This window comes from Acomys minous, assembly GCF_964271855.1.
Source record: "Acomys minous genome assembly, chromosome: 4".
NCBI lineage: Eukaryota > Metazoa > Chordata > Mammalia > Rodentia > Muridae > Acomys > Acomys minous.
Window position 1 is genome coordinate 8,780,715 of NC_140486.1, and position 21,657 is coordinate 8,802,371.

The window sequence follows — 21,657 nt, forward strand, 5'->3', positions numbered from 1 at the left end:
ATTGATGAGTCAGGAGATCCTATCCTGTTGGCTCACCAAGATATGTCAATCACAAGAACACTGGTCCAAGTTACTAGAGTTTAAGCCCTATCCTCCAATGGCAAGACAGTATCCTCAGAGCTGGCTTCTTATTGGTTTGTAGTTATGGGCGGGGCTACCCACTTGGCTGCCACTGGCTCCACCCCCATTCCATGCAAAAGAAGTCAGAGCTTGGTGGGGCAATGTGATTGGTCACGTGGGAGGTGACGGACTCGCCCCACCCTTCCAATGACATCACCACCAACTCAAACTCTCACGAGAGCTTGCCCAGAGGTGGCAGGCAGTCCACTAGACCCAGAGGGTCCAGGGGAGGGGGTTGCGGCAGGCCCCACCCCCTCCAGAGCCTCGAGGCCCGCGGGGTCCAGGGGCCTGGAGGGGCCCGTGCAAAGAGCCCAGGGGGTCCCCAGGCACACTCTACACCCATTGGCTGGCCTCGCCGGCATGCAAATAAGGCAACGTCACTTCCTGAGGCAGCTGAGCGCCATCTTCTCTTTCTGGAGCGCGGGAGGAGGGACGGGCGCGGGGCGGGGGTCCCGCCGCGTAGGCGGAGGACGCGGCGGTGTTGCGACGGCGGCGGGACGCGGCGCTCCTCGCGCCCCGCGGTAGGTACGGCCACAGCCCGGCCTGCACCACCCTCGGCCCTCCCCGTGGCCCACCCGCCGTCCACTCCTGGGTCCGCCCCGACGTCCCCACCGCTGTCCGCTGCGCTGTCCCCTCCGTGGCCTGTCGCGCCGTCGCTACCTCGGTGCCTTCGGAATCCCGGACATTGTAGTGCGCGACTCGGGTCCCCGACGCGCCCGCTCTCGGGTCACGTGGGAGCGGGGCCGTTCTGGGGAGGGGGAGGGGCGGGAACAGGGGACGGGGAGGACGGCGGAGTGGACTGGGCAGGGAAGGGGACCTGCGGAGCCGCGGCACCGGGGACAGAGGCCGGGCATGGATGGGGAGAGGGGGCGGGGCAGGGACGGGCCGCCGGGCGTGGCAAGTGAGAGTGGTTGGGAGGGAAGGGAAGGTGGGAGAGGACGCCGCGGGGAGGCGCGGGGGGTAAGGGGTGGGGGGTGGAGACACGGCGCGGTAGCCGGCAGGGCGCCCCTCTGCGGCGACCCGGGAATCGAGCTGAAGCCTGAGGATCGGCCGGGTTGGCGAGGATGGCGGGATGCAGGGCACGATTGTGGCCACATCTGAAGCGCCGAAGGAGAGGCCGGCTTAAGGCGCTGCGGAGGGCAAATCTCTGTCTCTTCCTCCAAGATACTGCCGCATTGGTGACTGACAGGCAGATGACGGTGTAAAATTTCACGTCTGCCATTTTAGAATGATTGAGATAGATTTTGTTAGCACAATTTTTACAAAGATTTTCCTCAAAAATATAAACAAGGAAAGTGTAGGTTGAAAGTAAAACAACACATACTTTTTGTAAATATGCGTGAATTTGAGTGTAGTGCTTAAAGTTCACGCGACTAGGATGGGTGATCACTCCCATACAGGTAGCCTACAGTATAAACTGGTACCGATGGAACCTTTGCCTGTAGGTTTTTATTTGTTGGGGGCTTGGACTGGTCTAGTCTCATGTGGGAGTAGGGGACAACATGTGTACAAAGTAGTTAAGAAAAGTGCAATGTTAAGCTCTGGTTGGAAATTACCCATATTGTCCAGAGATACCACAGGTAGTGGTGGTGTTGGCCACATACCAATGCTTTGGCCCTGCTCAGAAGACAGCATTGATCCATGGGGTCCTTAGGTAGAGGTCCTTAAGCATAGAACTGTGCTTAGAAAGGATAGGCAGGAAGTGAAGTCATTTCAGGCTATTTTAGGCATCTGGTTGAGAAATGGGAGGAAGAGAGGTCTGGATCATTGGCTTTAGGGGATAACAGTTAAGGCAGTTTTTAGCTAGAAGTTCTCTTGGGATTTTGAGGATACTTAATTTGAAATCAAGTTTGCAATGTCCTGTGGCTGCGTTGTTGGTTCCCTATATTCTGGGAGAACAGAGCTTAGCTTTTCCACACTGCACCCAAATCTTTTGGCTCTTGCTGACCTGCTATTTAGAGAAAGCAGATTGATGAAGGTCAGGTGGCTAGAAAAGGTTTTTCTGCGGGTTGAGGCGGACTTTCTGAATTAATGTTTGGAAGTTCCTAGAAGAAAGTCCTGTGTCCTGATAGTTGGGGCATTTCACTTAGTTTTTGATTATCGTAGACTCCTGATGATTATGTGTAAAGTGCTTTTCCGGTGACCTCATCTTGACAGCTGCTCATGAAATAAATTCCTGGCGTAGTTTCACAGGTGCAGGCAACTGAGGCCCAGACAGATTGGGTGATTGCCTGGGTTCACCCAGATATAAGGTGCTTGAGCTGGGTTCACCCAGGAATGAGCTCCAGAACCTGTGCTGTGACCAACCCTTCCTGTGTTGCCATTCTAGCTAAACCATTTTAAAAACCAGATGCCATAGGAACTGAGATGTTCTGTGTCTTGAAAGGACCAGTTAAATTTTTTTAAAAAAATTATGTGTGTGCTGTGTGTTGGTTTGTGCACATGAGTGTAGTTGTTTGTAGAGGGGTGAAGGCAGCGTTGGAAGCCCTGGAGACAGTGGTTGTGAACCAACAGACATGGGTGCTTGGGTTCTCCTAGAGCAGAACATGCATGGAAGCCTGGAGCCACCACTGCAGCCCGGTACGTTTCTTTTGGGCTGCCTGAACACAGACTGAACAAGGACAGCCATAGACATAGTAAAACGTGTGGGGGAGTGAGGCATCTGCACAGAGAACTACAGTACTAAGGAATGCTGAGAGTGAGAGAGTCTTTCCCAGGAAGGAGCACACTGACTGAGTACCAGGTACCAGATGGTCAGTCCTGAAAATGTTCATCAACTAACAGACACACTGAGCAAGTTGTATTTAGGAATGTATATTACATATACATATGTATGTAACAACAATTTATGAAAAAAAACAATTTATGGAAAAAACTTTGACTTTGGAAGGGCAAGGAGTGCAATATGGGAAGGCTTGGGAGAGGAAAGGGAAAGGGGAACTATGTAATTATAATATTAAAAATAAAAGGACTAATAAAGTACATGTTTTTCAGAATTACCCTTCATGGGCATGTTTCCAAAAGCAGTAAAAGAATCTCCTTAGGAGATGTTCTTCTATGTAGGAGTTGGGTATCTTGAAGTATTTCAGTTCCTGTGAACAGTGGATAGGGAAAAGCAGTTAACTGCCCAGGAGGGGGATATGCAGATGTGAAATGGCACCGTTCCTCCCTTGATAACCCAGTGGGTATTCTGTGTGGAGTCTTGTGTCTTAGAGTGGATAGGACCTGTGGAGAGAGGCGCCCTCCCTAAAGTCATTGTCCACAGTAGACCAGGGATGTTGGAAGGGCTGTTTGCTTCTGTAATGGCCTACTTTGTTTCTTGTTCCCTCAGTTTGTTTTCCTAAAGCAGCTGGTTATCAAAATAAAACAAAACCCTTTTAAAATAGGGTATCAGTGTGCCTATTTATTTATTTATTTATTTTGGGAAGGCACAGTAACAAGGGATGGGGGCCACTTATAGTTGAGAATGAAAAGTTCTTGAAAATTAAAGAAGAAAACCTGACAGTTCTTGGCCCTGTTCCCAAGCTGTGAACAAGTATCTGCAGAACCTGCTTAGAACTTGCTGGGTCACGCACAGACTCACTCTGCGCCCCTGTGTGTGCTTCAGAGAGCCACCTAGTCTCCAAATGCTTTCCTTCTGAAAGTATGTCAGGACCTGGGTCCTTGCTTCCCATATCCCAAATGAAGACTTAGGTCTTGCTGTGTGACTTGACACTGTTGCTTGCAAACTGTCAAGTTAGCATTTTTGTTTGGGCTGAGTGGATGGCGGTAGAACCATCAGCACTTGGAAAATGAAAAGCCCTCAAAGATAGTAATGGAGCTTGAAAGAGGAAATAGGCACTCACTTGAGAGAGCAGGTGAACATAATTGACCAAAGTTTTCTTCTGTCTTGCTTTGATTGCTGTGGCCAGTCTGTTCTGCATAGTGATTGTGGGGATGTTTTGAAATGCATCATTGAGGTCCCCAACAAATCTTCTGATAGTGTAATTTTTGAAATTGCATTTTATTTAAAATTTTTATTTTTATTTTTACTTTTTAGGGTCCTGTGTTTTGCCCTGCTAATGGTCCGTAGAGCTCTGAGACAGTCTTTCCTAGGTAAATGGTCTGACAAGAAATTTACTTTAAATTGGCCTACTCCAAAAACAGTTTTTCCTTGTTATCTCTAAAAATTATCTTCCTGTTAACCATCTGCCTCCTCCTTCCCTGATTTGATTCTTTCAGCTTTCAGTTTTAATTTAACAGTTGTTAAGTAGATTGGGGCATTCTCCTTTACTTGACTGGTGGTGTTGATGCGATCTGTTTGTCTGGAATGTGTTTGACCACAGTCTGTATCCAGCCACAGCCTTTTCCTCTTTAACACAAAGGCCTGTGTGGTACTTTGGGTCTGTATGTAGTTATGACGCTTTTAAAAGTTTGTGGTTTTTGTTTACTTAGCATTTGTGGTGTACTGTGACATCCCTTCCTTGTAGGAAGTTCAGTCCCTTAGGGAAACAGGCAACATAGTGTGGGGAGCTGCTGCAGGAGGTGTCCCTGTACTCCTGCTGAGACTCGTCTGATAACTTGTCCTTGGATAGGGGTTACAAAGGCTGCAGGAGGATTGATGACCCAGAAGCTACTGTGAGTCTTTTAAGATAGTACCAGATTGCTTTTAAATAGACAAATATTTACCACTCTAGTAAAATTATCAGTCTTAAAAATATGTGAGGAAAAAAGTTAGCTATTTTATATGGCCTTTCTTTAGTTGTGAAGTTAATAACGAAAACATTTCACCACTTGAATTTGACTAATACTTTCTAGAGTTTTTATAGTGTGCACAATTAAAAATAGCTAAAAGTTATGTTTATTTGTGTGTGTCACTTGCATAGTAGAGGTTAGAGAGTGACTTAGGGAAGTCCATTCCTCCTTATGTGGCCCTGGGTCTGTCTGGTGTGACAGCAAGCGCCTTTACTCACGGAGATGCTCACTGGCCCTAAAGATACCTCTTGAAATAGTTAACAGATTTACAGAAGAGTCACATACACAGTACAAGGAGCTTCCCCTAGTCATTTGAGAGGAAGTTGTAAAACAAGATATGATAACCATCTCCAAAAATGTTCATACAAACAGGAGCATCCTATGCACCTGTAAGTAACAAAGTCATGAAAACCAAGAAGGCAGTATAGTATACTGTTTAACCTCAGATTCCTTTGAAAACTTGTGAGTCGATCTGGTATGTCATCTGTAGAAAAACGATTTAGGTTAGGTTTGTATTGTTAGTCATCTTTAGGCTCCTTTATTCTGGAATAGTTCCCTTAGTTTTTCCCTTTTCATGATTCTATATTTTTTTCAATCACAATAATTTTGTGTTTGTGTGTTTGTATAATTACACACCTGTGTTAGTGTGGAAGTTAGAGAACAACTTGCAGGAGTTGGTTGTCTTCTACAGGCATGGAACACAGGTGTCTTGCCCTCATTATAAAAGTCGGATGATTACTGCTCTCTGTTTGGACAGCACACTTTATATTTCAACCAAAAGACAGAGATTGCAGTTTCACTCAGAGGTGCAACCATTAAATGCAGAAAGTGATGACATTGCTCAGGGCCTTATTTCTACGCAGAATAAGGGTGCGCACACGTCTCTTTCTGTGTGGTCACAGGGTGTGTCCTGTTCTCCCCCCTCCGCACAAGCCCCAGTTTCAACGTGCTCCCCTGTGCGAGCCTCAAGCTTCTCGTCCTTTTGAGTTTGTTGTGGCAATGGTAGACTGGCCTCATGATAGTTCTTAAGATGCGAAATTTGTTGGTCTGTAAAGAAAATTGACATGTGCAACTCTCTGCAGTCTAATACTAGAACATTTCCAGCATCACTAAAAGTCAGTCTGTTTACTTACTGGCCTCTAACAGCCCTGACTGACCCATTCCCCTCTATAGCCTTGTTTTCTACATACATTTCATGCATAGTGAGACGACAGAAGGACTCTGCACCTAAGGCCTTTCCTCAGAGCATGATGGTTTTGCACCAGCTCCCTTTTATTGTCAGTCAGCCAGTCAGCATTACTTTTTTTGTACGTAGCACATTTGCTTATCTGTGCACCATTTGATGGGCACTGAATTGTGTCTCTGTTTCTGAAGTTAGCTGCTCCTCCTGCTATCTAACCCCCAACCACCATCATCCTGGACTCTGCTTCATTTATTTGTTTATTCTTTTGGACACGGGACCTCACTATATAGTTAAAGTTGGCATTGAACTATGATCTTGTTTTAGCATCCTGGGATTGTGCCTGTACTATGATGCCATACTTACTAAAAATGAAGACTTACTGTTAAAAGGCATCTATGTCCCATTCTTTATTACGTTTTTAGTTTATATTGGTATGGACTTGACTTTATATTCTTTGGGGCTGTATTGTGTTACAACAGACCACCTCAAGAGCACTTGTGAAGCAGATGTTTTATTACAGATTCACTAGTCTTGAATTAGGCATTGATGTGGACTGAGGAGGTAGTTCATCCTCTGCTGCACGAGGAGACTGAGAACCAGTGTTGATTTGGAAGCTGGGACCAGAACTTTCATGTTAAAAAAAACTCAGAAGTGTCTTTACTCTGTGTTGAGGGATGTGAAATTCCCATATGGTCTCTTCCGTTTGTGTGTACAAATGTAGCTGGATTCCACAAGAGTTCTTAAGAAGGAAATGTGCCTTTTAAACCATCCATTTTCCAAGTTCATTTGTATGGCATTGTTCCTGCCTTACTTGATTGGTTTGGCCACAAAGTTCTGATTAGCGTTCTGGTAGGTATTTCAGGTTCTGTCATAAGAGGAACTTCTGTGAGTTCTGTGTCATAAATTTTGTGAAAACTGCTATAGGTTATAGTCTGTTGCTGTCATTTGCTTGATGCCTCAATTGTCTTGGCTTTGGCCTGTGGGACTGAACAACTGTCTTTCTCTGCATCTTGTCTTTACCTTGCTCTAGCTGTAGAATTACTGTATTTTTCAGACTATAAGACGCACCTGGCTGTAAGACGTACCCAGTTTTTAGAGCAGTAAAACAAGAAAAAGAGTAAAAACAGCAATTGGACCATAAAGTGCACCCTCATTCCCCATCCTCCCCCCTTTTTGCGGGGGGAATGCGTTTTATGATCTAAAAAATACGGTAATTCTTTCTCCAAGGCATTCTGTTTCTTTTTCTCTTTTCTTTCCATTCCTTACTTTTGTCCTCTTTTTGAGACAGGGTCTCACAAAGTACAGCTTGCCCTTGAGTTTGCTATGTAGATGAAATGATCGTGAACTCTTTTTTTTTTTTTTTTTTTTTTTTGGTTTTTCGAGACAGGGTTTCTCTGTGTAGCCTTGGCTGTCCTGGACTCTCTTTGTAGACCAGGCTGGCTTCGAACTCACAGCAATCCACCTGCTTCTGCCTCCTGAGTGCTGGGATTAAAGGCGTGCGCCACCACGCCCGGCTGATCGTGAACTCTTGATTCTTGCCTCTACTACCAAAGTGCTGGGATGCTAGGCATTTGCTTGGTTTTATGCTATGCTATGCAGGGTGCCAGGCATGTTGGGGTGGGCACTCAAGCAGCTGAAGTATACCCCTAGACCCTGTTCCCTCTTTTTTGTTGGGTTTTGTTTTGTTTTGAGGTACGGTTTCTCTGTAGCCTTGGCTATCCTGGAACTGATTGTGTAGATCAGGCTGGCCTCTAACTCAGAGATTGGCCTGCCTCTTACCCCCCCAGTGCTGGGATTAAAGACCTTTGCCAGCACTGTACAACTCTTTTTATTCTTAGTAGAAGGTGGTAGTTAGAAATTAAGATTAGGGGCTCGTGTATGTCTGCTGCTGGCTAAGTGTGTGACTGCTACCAAGCTTTCATGGGCAGAGAGATGAGGGCTGTAAACATATATGCATTTTTTGTTTCTTTGTTTTGCTTTTTTGAGACAAGGTTTCTCTATGTAGCTTTGGTTGTCCTAGAACTTAGTCTGTAGACCAGGCTGGCCTCAGAGATCCACATGTCTCTGCCTCCCAAAGTGTAGGACTTAAAAGGTGTATGCCACCACCATCTGCCTAGATGAATATTTTTGTCCATGATACATCAGCATATATGTTGAAAACAGTAATGTTACATTAGTGCCTCCTAGTTAGTTAAGAGCTACAGGGCTTATCTTAATTTATATCTTTTCCAGATATTTTAAAATTGGTTTTATTGAGATGCAGTGCATGTACTGTGAAGTTTACCATTGAAAAGATGAACTTTAGTGGCTGTTGGCATGTTCACAGAGTTGAGAATACTTCTCTAAGTTAGATTTTGTTTTTTCTATTTTTGAGGCAGAGTTTTGTTAAATAATTTAAACTACCTTCCAATTTGTGACCCTCCTGCCTCATCCTCCCAAGTTTTGAGATTACAGACATGCATCATTACCCTATTTCTAGATGATAGTTGAAGGTTGTCATTATCTCTTTCACCAAAGCAAAAACAAACCCAAACCCCTTAACTGTCATCAACCAGCTCTCTCTGGCTGAAGGCAACCACTGTTATCTCTAGATAGGTCTGTTATGTCACTTTATGTATAGGTGGAAGCATAATCATGTATATATTTGGTCCATTGTGTCTGGCCTCTCAGCAGAATGATTCCAAGGCTATAGCATGGATTGGTACTTCTCTCTATGGTCCAAGATACGGCTGTAGACAACATTTCTTAATGTGGTGGACATCTGTGAAGTCCTCTCCCAACTTCTTCTCTTGGGAGGAGTTGCTACACCCTTGAGGATTCAGGCTTCCTTGAGAATCGGTGACCTGTGTACTTTGCGGTTCGTTGGCAGTGCATGTGAGCTCCGGTTTCCCTAAGCCCTGCTTTTTAAAGTAAGATTTGCAGCATCCTTTCCTCTGCTTTGCAAAATATGTTTAGATGTTACTTAAATTGAGTTGTATTTTGGTTTTAAAGATTCATTTTACTTTATGTGTGTGAGTGTTTTGTCCACATGTGTTTGTGTACTACATATGTGCAGAGCAGACAGCTGCCATGAGTTCTGAGAACTGACCCTGGGTCCTCTGCAGGAGCAACAAGTGAACCATCTCTTCAGTACTATTGAGTGAATTCTTTATTCTAGATATATCAGAACTGTGATTGAAAAATATTCCCCTTCTTTCTTCGGGACATTTCCCCTTTTTTTGACAGTGCCCTGGAAACATTATTTTGTTAAAGTCTGGCTAATACATTTTTTTCTTTTGTTGTGAGTGCTTTTGGTGCCATATGCGAGACTCTTGCCAAATTCGAAGCCATCAATTTATGCCTAGGTTTTCATCTAAGAGTCTGTAGTTTAGCATGTGTTTTTATTTATTTTTTTAGCTTATGTTTTAATGCTAGGGTTATGATGCTGTAAGGGCAGGTCAGTGTCATTCTTTGGTATGGTTGTTGTATAGTTCCCACAGCACCCCTTGCTGCGAATAGTACTGCTAGTGTGTGTTACTAGCCCTGTTAAAGTTATATTTGTGTGTGTACATGTTAGTGACAGTTCTTTCTTCTTTTAAAAGGAGAATATCAAAAATGTTTCAAATTCCTGTGCAGAATCTTGACAACATTAGAAAGGTGCGGAAGAGGGTGAAAGGCATCCTTGTGGATATTGGACTTGACAGTTGCAAGGAGCTGTTGAAGGTAAGTGCGCACAAGTAATGATGACGTCAGTGATGTTGGAGACTTGAGAATGGATAAAATTCCATAAAAACCAGGATTTCCTAATGCTTCAGATACCTGCATGAAGCCTCCTTTGGTACTTACCTGTGTCTTTGTAAGTTAGGTCTGTAAGCTATTGAAGCTATCCCCTAGCTCAGCCTCCTGAATGATGCCTCCTAATTTAGGAAGGGAATTTTATACTGTTTAGTTATTCTTTTGGTTTTTTGAGACAGGGTTTCTCTGTGTAGTGTTGGCTGTCCTAGAACTCCCTCTGTGGACCAGGCTGGCCTTAAAAACTCAGTTTTCTTGCTCCAGTTTGTCTTTTAGATTTTTCTTGAATATAAATCTTTTTAGTAAACTGTTTTCTTTTTGTGTGTGTGTGTGTGTGTTTTTTATTTTTTTATTACTTTATTCATATTACATCTCAATGGTTATCCCATCCCTTGTATCCTCCCATTCCTCCCTCCCTCCCATTTTCCCCTTACTCCCCTCCCCTATGACTGTTCCTGAGGGGAACTTCCTCCCCCTTTATATGCTTATAGGGTATCAAGTCTCTTCTTGATTGTTTTTGGTTTTTTGAGACAGGTTTCTCTGTATCCTTGGCTATCCTAGATTCACTTTGTAGACCCTGCTAGCCTCAAACTCACAGTGATCCGCCTTCCTCTTCCTCCCGTGTGCTGAGATTAAAGGCGTGCGCCATCATGCCTAGCTTGTTTTTTAGGTTTTTAAGTTATACTTTGTGTTGGAGTTTTTGCCTTTGTGTATATATGTATACTGTGTGTGTGTGCCTGATGCCTGCAGAGATCAGAAGGGGGCATTGGATTCCCTGGAACTGAGGCTATCATATGAATGCTGGGAATCAAACTCTGGCCCTTTGTAAGAGCAACAACTGTTCTTAGCCACTGAGCCATTTCTTTTGCACCCCCTCTTTTTTTAATTTAAATTTTATCTTACATGTATGAGTATTTTGCATGTCTGTCTGTCTACCATTTGTGTGCCTGACGTCCGTGGAGGTCAGAAGCGTGTGTTGGGTATGTTGGTCCTGGAGTTCTAGGCAGTTGTTAGCTGTCTTTGCTGAGAGCTGAAGCTGGGCTCTTTGGAAGAGCAGCAAGAGCTCTTAGGCATGGGACCATCTCTCCAGCCTCTCTCCTTCCGCCTTGATCTGCTGAGCCATCTTCCTGGCCCATATGTTTGTGTTACCTGTCATTGCTTGTGCTCCTGGTTTGGGGTAGGAGTCACTCCTGCTGGGTAGCTGAAAGGTTTGGGTTGGACACTGAACATGATGAGTTTTAGGATTGCTGGATTTTATGTTCTCCTGTCGTCCTGGCTAGGTGTATGTCAGCTTGACATAAGCTAGAATCCTCTGAAAGGAGGGAACCTCAGTTGAGAGTGCCTCCATAAAATCCAGCAGTAAGGTATTTTCTTAATTAGTGATTGGTAGGGAGGGCGGTGCCATCCCTGGGCTGGTGGTCCTGGCTACTATAAGACAGCAGGCTGAGCAAGCCACAGGCAGGGTACTAGCATTGGTGTAGGTGACGGCAGTGTATCCATTATCATTGGTCTGACTTAGCTAATTCCTTCTTGGTTTTTAAAGGCAAGCCTTACAAGGACAGCACTGTAAACTGTAAATGTTTGCGCCGGGTGGTAACTTCTTGTTGACTTTTTGTTTCTCTTTGTCTGGCCCTGAGTATGTACTGTACTAACTGGCCCACATTCAGGGGTTGGGAGTGTTGCTGATGACAGGCTCATTTCGTGCTGTCATTTACCTAGCCGTGCCTTCCTCAGTGACCACAGAGTCCCTTCATCCTTTTGAAGTGTCACCTTTGTCAGTAGTCAGTACTCTTTCCAGATGGTGAGTCACAATGCTGTTTTTCTTTAGGCCTTTCTGAGCCCTACATTGGCCTTGCATTTGTAGTATATTTATGTTCTCTGTTTTGATGCCAAAAGGTTACAGCATGCATATGGTTCTGTTGGTGCTGTTGTGAACCCTGCTAGGCCCAGGGTACTGTGATGACGGCCTGTCCTTGAAATGTTTCCTATGGGCCTTGTTCTGGCTTCTGTGGATTGACTCTGAGGGCAGTGCATACCTTGAAGTTCTATCTGCTTCATGACACACTCTGAAGTGTTTTGTGAATGAGCTATGCTGCCAAGGTGGAAAGCGTGTCACTTTGCATGTACAGATTATAGATAATATTTTCTTTTGGGAGATCTCCATTTATTTTTTATAAAATTGTAGTTTGAGACAGGGTTTCTCTGTGTAACAGCCCTGACTGTCCTGGAACTATCTTTGTAGACCAGACAGACTTCAAACTCAAAGAGATTTCCTTGCCTCTGCCTCTAGAGTGCTGGGATTAAAGGCGTGTACCACCATGCCTAGCCTATAAATTTGTAGTTTTAATGTGGATCACTCATACTTTAAATGTCAAAATTTGTTAATGACTGTACTTCTATTTTTCTTCGCATATATAGATTTATTAGGTGCCAGATTGTTCGATCATGGATTTAGTTTTGGTAGGAGGAGATTATATTTTGGGCACAGACACAGGCAAATGCTCTACCATGGAGCCTCATTGTTAAAACCCTTTTTAACCTTTTTATTTTTAAGCAAGGTGTTGTTAAGTTGCCCAGGCTGGCTTTGAACTTGGGGCTCCTCCTGCTTCAGCCTCCTGAGTAGCTGGAATTAAAGGCATGCACCATCACTTCTAGCTTTAAATACTTCTGCAACTCATAAATTGTCACATAATGTTTGTTTTTCTTCTAATTCTTTTTTTCTTTTTCCCCTTTTCTTTTCATAAGGATCTTAAAGGCTTTGATCCAGGAGAGAAGTACTTCTATAACACGTCATGGGGAGATGTTGCTCTTTGGGAACCTTCTGGAAAGAAAGCAGTATGTATCTTCATAATTTGTTTTCATTAGGGGCGAGTGAACTAAGGATGAGGCACATCATGACTACCAGGGCTGCTAATTGGGAAGATCTGTTCATGAGGAAGCAGAGCTCAGAGTTACTGTTCATTGAAAGACTGTTGGTGCTGACAGATTTCCACATGCACAGTGTGAGGATGTAGCCAGACTTTGTGATTAGAAGTGACCGTATAAGAAGAACCTTTGTCCAGTAATTCTTGAATACGTTTTGTAATATTAAATGCCTTGCTCACGTATCATTAGTGACATCCTAGTCAGTGGGAGACCGCATGCACAAAGGTGATTGTTTGCGATTATAATGAAACTGAAAATAGCTGATGTAGGACAGTGTGATATATTGCAATTTTTTGTGGTAATGCTATTTTTAAAAAATGCTATTTTTAAAAAAAATTATTATTTTTTTTTGTTTTTTCGAGACTTGATAATTAAAACTGTTACTGTTTTAGGGAGGCATGCATTGCTACAGGATGGGGATGTGTTCTTAGAAATGTGTCCTCAGGTGATACTGTTGTTGTTCAGATAAGCCACCTACCCAGATGTACACAGCACAGCCTACATATATCCCATCTATAGATGTATAGAGCATGCTGCTCTAGGGAGCACTGGGGCAGCTGGTGACATAGTGGTCATTATTTGAACACATCTGCTGAGAGAAGTGGCCCTGTGAAAACACTATGTATATAAAGGTTTTAAAAGCTCATGTTTCTGCAGGCACTGAGCTTGCAGCTCTCTTCCAAGTTGTTCTGGGTGAGGCAGTAGAGTTAGTTCTTGACTGCTGCCAGCTTTCTGAATATTGTACATTTAGGCTATACTACATTAAAAATCCTTAACAATTAAATTGAATAATTTCACTTTATAAATTTGACTTTTTAAACTTTTTGACTTTTGTAAAAAAAAAAAAGAATTAGCTTCATATACAAATATTACACATTTATATGAAAATATTCTCTCCTTATACCTTTATTTCATATGCTTTACCTACTTTTAATTTTCTATGTATGCATGTGTGCATGCAGACTCTCTCCCTTTCTCTCTCTCTCCTTCTCTCACTCTCATACTCTTCAACCTAGGCCTGTTAAGATTGGGATCAGGATTGACACTTCTATTTCACATCCCAGTGTCCCAGAGGAGCTGTCATCCTTCCTGATATGGCAGAGTGACCGTCTGGCTTAGCAGTTTCTTTTATTATACATAGAACATAGATCTTTGTGGGGTTTTTTTTTTGTTTTTTGTTTTTGTTTTTTAAAGCTAAAATACTAACTTAACAGGGCAGCAGCAGAACCAGGTTCTTAGAGAACTGTACAGGATCTCATTGATTAGGACTAAAGCCGCCCAGAGAGAGCAGTGTTCTCTGGCTGCCTGAAGGGCATGCAGGTTAATATGATCTGGAGGTGGCCTCCACAAAGAAGGAAAGTGTGGAGTGTTGTGTACAATCACATATCTGAGGACTGTAGCACCCTGGGCTGTGGATTTGGTTTGCAAATCTGATCTACATGGGCTTTTGCTGATAAAGCACGGGGCTCGTTTTGCAGGGCGATCACATCTTAGGAACAGTGTTTGTTGAAACCAGAGCTTTGTGTGTCCAAGAGAGTGTGCATCTCGTACTCCATCTTTGGGCAGCCTAGACAGATAGAAGTACTGTGGTGCCTTCCAGAAAGTGATCAGCGCTTGACCACAGAAAACCAGCAAGGGTTTGACTAGATCAGAAAATAGATTTCTGAAAATTAAAAAGTATTTCCTAAGACTTAACTCTTGAGAGTTGTGTTCTTGCTTTTAACCTGTATTTGTCTGTATGTGTGGGGCACACATTTGATGTGGAGGTCGGGGACAGCTTGTGGAGATCAGCTCTCTCCTTTGACCATGTGATTCCAAGGAATGAACTGTGGTTGCCAGGCCTAGCAGGCCAGCATCTCTGCCCACCGGGCAGTCTGGCGGGCCTGAGAGTTGTCTGTGTGAAACGGCCTCTCGCAGGTGTTGGCTGAAGAGCTGCAAGTTAGTACTGTTAGAGGACTAGAAATGATTGGGTTCCAGTGCGCACTTTAAAGGTTAGTACAGTAGTGCTTCACTTCAATGGGGTTCTTTAAACACTGTTTAAACACTGTTCTCATAGTGAACAGTGAAACCCTGTCTCAGAAAATTCATCAAGCAGCAACAGCAGCAGCAGCAACAACAACAAAGGAAAGAAAGATTTCTCTTATGGAAACATGTCTGAATGGACTTTCAGTGGTAGTTGGCCAAGTGCCAAGCTCAAAGTGTTTGCGGACTCAGGCTAGGGAGATGGCTTAGTGGTCGAGTGTTTGCTATGAAAGCAAGAAGACCCAAGTTTGCATCCTTCCTCCTGACATAGTATTCAGGCTGTGTACAGGTTTATAACCCCAGTGCTATGGAAGGACAGTGACAAGACAAAAGGGTCGCTGGACTTGCTGACTTCCAGTCTGGCTTCAAGTTCACCGAGACAGAGAAGGACAGGACAGGACACCTGTACATAGAGCACCTACATACAGAGTTTGAGGGCAAAGCTGTCTTGGGAGCAACAGTACAGAGTACAACTTAGGTACACTTGATCCGGCGCTGAGAGACCCAGGGCTTTCCAGTGTATGAGAACCACAGTGCCAGAAGACTACAGGTACAGTGAGAAGGAAGGTCAGCCCAACTCCTTTTCTAAGATACAGTGCCTTCTTAAATTGCTGGGCCAGCAAATGGAGTAGTACATTTTGAAAAAGAACATACTTTTTTCCAATTTAGCTTACTTACAATGCTTGCTGACATCCTTATTTTAATAATCTTCATCCCAATATTTTTCCATCTCCCTGTCTTTCCGCTTTTCTCTCACATATGTACACAGAAACAAACGCGCGCGCGCGCGCACACACACAAACAAATAATGAAAATCTTAAAAAAAAAAAAAAAAGAAACATTTCTAGAAGTTTGAAACCTTGCTAGTTATATAAACAAGATCCTTGAGACTACTCTGATTTATTTCGCACAGACTAGCTTGTGGCTTCCAGTATGTTATTTTTAGGGGTGAGGTCCTGGAGTTTGGAGTTTCAAAGCCCCACTAAATTTTCTAACTCAAAAAAAAGTTGAATATCCTCTTATTTGTAGCATGCATTGTATGTTGCAGAAAATTAAAAGATCAAGGCTCGTGATGTTATTATTAAAAGCCTATAAGTATTATGGTGGCATTATTTAACACACTATCAAATCAATAAAAGACACAGACACCTGGTAGATTTTAGAATAAACCTTATTTTACCTGGAGCTGGGCAGATGCTTTCACCTACACTATCTCCTTCTCTCTCAGCCCCCATTCCATAGCATCTGCTTTAATCGTTTCTATCTGGGTGAGATCCACGCATAGTCCATAAACACGTGCACACGTTCCTCATCTGGGCTGTTTACTTCCATCTGTGCCAATCCAGCCATGTGCTTGTCTACACACTACCCCATGCTGGCTCTCTTCCTTCCCCTCTTCCATCCCTTCCTCTCCCCTCCTCCCCTCCCCTCTTCTTCCTGTGATCTTTCTATCCCCAAAGCCTATGAACCTTAGCTCTGTCCCTCACTACTGCCCTGCCCAAGTGTAGTAGGTCTTTTATTCAGCCAGTCAGGGAGGCAAGGTTACATAGCAATACTTGGGGCATGAGTGTCTACTTGTAAAGACAGAAGCAGACCTCAGGGAGTAACATAGTTAATAATCAAATACAAAGCACCAGACCATGCTGTTATAATTCCCCTTTTCTGTCTATGTAAAAAGGCTATTTTTTAGTATAAGCTATACACAGTAAGAACAATTATAAAAAGCAATAGATAAGACATAAATATATATATATATACACACACACATATACTGTTACAGGACAGAGAAACCCTATCTTGAAAAAGATAACAACAACAACAACAATAATAATAACAACAACAACAACAACAAAATAATAAAATTAATTTATCCCAGACAGGGTTTTACCACGTTGCCGAGGCTGGCCTTGTGCATTCTACCCTGTGGCTTCTTGAGTAGCTGTGATAACAGACCTGCCTTCCAGTGCATCGTGTAGTCTAGCTTTTGATTGTCTCAGGGAATGGGGAAATAAAGGTGGTTAAGAAGGTCTAAGAAGTTGGAAGCCAGGTCATTTGTAGTTATATTCCTAGTTTTACAATTTGGAGTGAAAACCTAACGGAATAGTGAAGGGGAGAGGAGGAGGAAAATAATTTAGTTGTAGAAAATTAACTGAGTTTATTTCTGTTGATGTATTTTATTAAAGGATAGTATGGAGTACAAGATGGAGTACTGAGATTTGTGGCTTTAAGTGACAGCTTAGAGTCAGCAAACCAGGAGTTTAGGATTAAATCCAATATTTGTTTAGTCCATAGGTTAATAATAGTTGACAGTTTTCCAAATGTTAAGAAACAAATGCCTAAGAGAATGCTTTTTGGGGCATGTGAAAAGTATGTGGGATTGGACTAAGTACCATAAACAGAGTTTTGCTAGGGCACCCTTTGTCTACACAAGAGCCTTCTGGTGGAGGCCAGCGGAGGCCGAGAGTGCTGCACAGGTGGCCTCCCAGTCAGAAGCATCCACAGAGAGTGCACTGCCCTTGGAGTTACGTGGTTAGCAGTGAAGCACACAGACAGGCAGAGTGTAGAAGGGAAATCTAGTGACTTGTTGCTCTGCCTAAGACTCTTTTCTCTTTTGACAGAGATACCGAACAAAGCCATACTGCTGTAGTCTCTGTAGGTACTCAACAAAGGTGCTCACTTCCCTAAAAAATCACCTGCATCGTTATCATGAAGATGAGGCAGACCAGGAATTGATGATCCCTTGCCCCAACTGCCCATTTGCCTCACAGCCCAGGGTGGTGGGCAAGCACTTCCGGATGTTCCATGCACCTGCTCGGAAAGTGCAGAGCTACACAGTCAACATTCTGGGTGAGGCGAAGACATCGAGGAGTGATGTGATAAGCTTCACATGTTTAAAATGTAACTTCTCCAACACTTTGTACTACAGCATGAAGAAGCATGTGCTGGTGGCCCATTTCCATTACTTAATTAACTCCTACTTTGGTTTTCGAACTGAGGAAACAGGAGAGCAGCCAAAAGCAGCAAGTGAACCTGTTTCTGCGGATAAAATCCTGCCATTTGACAAATACTACTGTAAAAAATGCAACGCCATTGCCAGTAGTCAGGATGCCCTGATGTATCACATTTTGACATCAGATGCACATAGGGACTTGGAGAATAAGCTGAGGTCTGTGATTTCAGAGCATATCAAGAGGACTGGGTTTCTGAAGCAAATGCATATTGCTCCCAAACCAGTGACCCACTTGGCCTTACCACCAAACAGCAGTGCTTCGAGCATTACAGTCCCTCCACCCTGCTTCCACCTTGCTTTGTCACAGAAGAGTCAAAGCCCTGGCACTGCGCAGCCAGTGACTGCGGCCCCAGGCACTTCTGGGAGCCTTACACACTCCCCACCCACCACTGCCCAGTCTCATGTAGCTCTGGTCTCCAGCTCTTTGCCTGTGTGCCAGAGTAGCCTCACCCTGCAGCCGTCAGCTCCCCCACCTGTCTTCCTCTCACACAGTGTTCCGCTTAATCAGCCTGTGAGTACTTCTGTGCTGCCTCTGTCTCAGCCAGGTGGGCCTGTGAATAAGTCTGTTGGAGCAAGCATCCTTCCTGCGAATCAAGCCATGTGCCCCATGAATCAAACTGTCCGCCCTCGAGTTTTGCCCCTCACTCAGCCCTTGGGGCCCACAAATAGACCTGTGGGTCCCATAAATAGACCTGTTGGGCCTGGTGTCTTGCCTGTGGGTCCCTCTGTCAACTCGGGGGTTCTGCAGGCTGCATCTCCAGGGGTGATTTCTGTGGGTCGTGCAGTTCCATCGGGAGTCCTTCCTGCAGGCCAGGTGACCCCTGCTGCTGTGATCCCTGGGCAGACAGCCACTTCTGGTGTCCTGCCCGCTGGCCAAGTGGTCCAGTCATCAGTTCTTCCTGTTGGCCAGACAGCTCCATCTCGAGTTCTCCCTCCTGGCCAGACAGTGCCCTTGAGGGTTCTCCCTGCAGGCCAGGTGGTACCACCTGGGCTGCTTTCCCCAAACCAGACTGTCCCCTCAGGTGTTGTCCCTGTGAATCAGGGTGTGAGCTCTGGTGTTCTTCAGCTCAGTCAGCCCGTAACATCAGGAGTCCTTCCTGTGGGCCCACCAGCGAGGCCTGGTGTACTGCAGCTCAGTCCATCTGTCGGCACCAGCATTCTGCCTGTGGGTCAGCCAGTGAGAGCTGGAACGTCACAAAACACTACTTTCCTTACTTCAGGCTCTATTCTCAGACAGCTCATTCCAACTGGGAAACAGGTGAATGGAATTCCCACCTATACACTGGCCCCAGTGTCTGTCACTCTGCCTGTGCCCTCTGGTGGAGGCCTTGCAGCTGTTGGACCAGCACCTCAGGTGCCTGTGCAGTTCTTGCCCTCAAGCTCGGGCACACAGATGGCCAGCTCCTTGCCCAGCCTGCCTTCTCCACAGGTGCTAGTGAGCCCTGCCCCTAGTGTGTTTGTTCAGGCTACCTCACCTGTGGCAGATGCAAATCAGGCACTCAAACAGGCCAAGCAGTGGAAAACATGCCCCGTTTGCAATGAGCTCTTCCCTTCCAATGTCTACCAGGTTCACATGGAAGTGGCTCACAAGCAGAATGAGTCGCAGCTCTGCCCCGTTTGCAATGAGCTCTTCCCTGTCAATGTCTACCAGGTTCACATGGAAGTGGCTCACAAGCAGAGCGAGTCTAAGTCTGGTGAGAAACTTGAACCTGAAAAGCTTGCTGCATGTGCCCCGTTTCTGAAGTGGATGAGAGAGAAGACCGTGCGCTGCCTCTCGTGTAAGTGCCTGGTCTCACAGGAGGAGCTGATGCACCATCTGCTCATGCATGGCTTGGGGTGCCTGTTTTGCCCCTGTACTTTTCATGATGTCCGGGGCCTTGTGGAGCACAGCAGGACTAAGCACCTGGGCAAGAAGAGACTGTCCATGGATTATAGTAACAGAGGCTTCCAGCTGGACCTGGATGCTGATGGGAACCTGCTGTTCCCCCATCTCGACTTTATCACCATACTTCCACGAGAGAAACTTGGCGAGCGGGAAGTCTACCTGGCTATCCTTGCTGGGATACACTCCAAGTCACTGGTCCCTGTGTATGTTAAGGTGAGGCCCCAGCCGGAGGTTGCACCAAAGATAGCAAGCAAACAGAAGCTGACTTGCCCATTTTGCTTTGGCGCATTTCTGACTGCTGATGCCTATGAGCTGCATCTGAAGGAGAGGCACCATGTCATGCCCACAGTCCATACAATGCTCAGGTCTCCAGCCTTTAAGTGCATCTACTGCTGTGGGGTCTACACTGGAAACATGACCTCAGGAGCTATCGCTGTCCACTTGCTCCGTTGTAGAAGTGCTCCCAAGGACAGCAGCTCAGACCTGCAAGTGCAGCCAGGTTTCATTGAGAGCAGTGAACTGCTGTTGGTCAATGGGGAAGTGATCCCTGATTCCACCTTTCCTGTAAAGAGAAAGCTGCCAGAAGGCCAGCTAGGGGTGGAAGACCAGAGAGGTGGTGAAGAGCCCCAGCTCACCCTAGATACTGACGCAAGTCCAGGGCCAGAGCAAGGGCTGAGCACTGTGCCTTTGAAGAGACAGAAAAATGAGAGCAGGACAGAGGGCTCAGGGGCCAGTGATGACTCGCTGCACGTGTTAGCATTAGATCCCGCTCAGTATGGAAGTCGCTCCTATGAGGACAAAAAACAGTTTCTTAGAGATTATTTTCACAAGCGACCATACCCTAGTAGAAAAGAAGTGGAGCTGCTGTCTTCACTGCTGTGGGTGTGGAAAATTGACGTCCCTTCATTTTTTTTGAAAAGAAGGTATATTTGCATGAAAGCAATAAAAACTCAAAAGCCCTCTGTACTTCTAGGTTTTGATATGTCTGAACTTAAAAATGTCAAACACAGACTGAACTTTGAGTGTGAATCACAAAACCTGTAGGAGAGTAAGTCTGAAGTCTGGCTGACTTTGGACCGAGCCCCACCCCACCCTCTTTCGTTCTAAGTGTCTGTGGCCCTTCCAGGTGTTCCAGGTGCTCAGCAGCCTGAGACGGAAGCACACACTTCCACAGATGTACTGTTTTCTGCAGTTAGGTTTGCAGCTGTTCAAGTTTCTCCTTCTGTCATGTAAATTGAATCTTTGGTATTCCATGCACGCCTGCTTTGTTATCCCAAGAGTGTCAGTGCTGATAGTAGTAACAACCTGAAATCTACAGATACTTGTTTTTCTTTTAGGAAATTTCTGCTTGTTTGAGAATACTTGATTAATAGGAAATTAAAGCATTGCTTCCCCTCAGTTTACAGACAGCAGCTAATGACAGTATATGTTGAGAGGAGTATGTGGCTCCCTAAGGACACTCTTTTAAGCATTAACTTCTGACTGTGAATGCTGTCTGCTTAAAAGTACAAATTTGATTTACATCTTTTTAGGTTTCCCCCGACAGCTATTTTTTAAATATCATAATTCATAAAAAACCAAGTGTTTCCATTTATTAAAAATATTCTGAGCCTGAGGTTTGGTGTGTAGTGATAATCAAGTGTTACTTTATAAATAAAGTCTCTGTAGGAACAGAAATACTTTATGGTGCAAACTGTCTCTTGCTGTGATGACAAGTCATTTTTCCATTCAAAGGTAAGACAAATCTTTAGTGCCTTTAGAATAAACTGAGAACAGTGAGAATGCTTCCTTCCTAGGAAGGAAGGACCATGACACACCCACAGGGTCCCTGCTGTTGCGTGTAGACACAGCTTGAGGTGGAGTGTGGGTTTCAGGCAGAAGATGACGGGCAGACCAGGAGCTCTGTGGGTCAGATAGCTTGGGGTAGATGTATTAGAGTTGCAGAAATGGACTTTCCTCTGGCCTCGGTAGGTGTTCAGGTGAAGGGGATGTTGGACTGATGAATCT

The 21,657-nt window shown here is 44.8% G+C and overlaps 1 protein-coding gene across 6 annotated transcripts; it reads left to right on the forward strand.

The window, feature by feature from the left end:
* The first annotated feature begins 282 nt into the window (after positions 1 to 282).
* Positions 283 to 21,343, forward strand: ADNP2 (ADNP homeobox 2). 6 transcript variants are annotated; one of them, XM_084779562.1, is made up of 6 exons: positions 283 to 645; positions 4,160 to 4,215; positions 8,708 to 8,946; positions 9,619 to 9,739; positions 12,554 to 12,643; positions 17,374 to 21,343. In XM_084779562.1, the coding sequence occupies exons 4-6, from the start codon at positions 9,632 to 9,634 to the stop codon at positions 20,692 to 20,694; spliced, it is 3,519 nt and encodes a 1,172-aa protein (XP_084635688.1). In that variant the 5' UTR covers positions 283 to 645; positions 4,160 to 4,215; positions 8,708 to 8,946; positions 9,619 to 9,631; the 3' UTR covers positions 20,695 to 21,343. The 6 variants fall into 6 exon arrangements, with proteins under 6 accessions (XP_084635688.1, XP_084635686.1, XP_084635689.1 ...); XM_084779560.1 differs by having other exon boundaries at positions 283 to 641; XM_084779563.1 differs by lacking the exon at positions 8,708 to 8,946.
* Positions 21,344 to 21,657: the final 314 nt, after the last annotated feature.

Bases quoted from the DNA above. Each gene is read 5' to 3' on its own strand.
- ADNP2 (XM_084779558.1), top strand. From the start codon at position 481: ATGCAAATAAGGCAACGTCACTTCCTGAGGCAGCTGAGCGCCATCTTC. The intron at 642-9,618 runs GTAGGTACGGCC...TTCTTTTAAAAG, and splicing joins GGCGCTCCTCGCGCCCCGCG to GAGAATATCAAAAATGTTTC. The intron at 9,740-12,553 runs GTAAGTGCGCAC...TCTTTTCATAAG, and splicing joins GTTGCAAGGAGCTGTTGAAG to GATCTTAAAGGCTTTGATCC.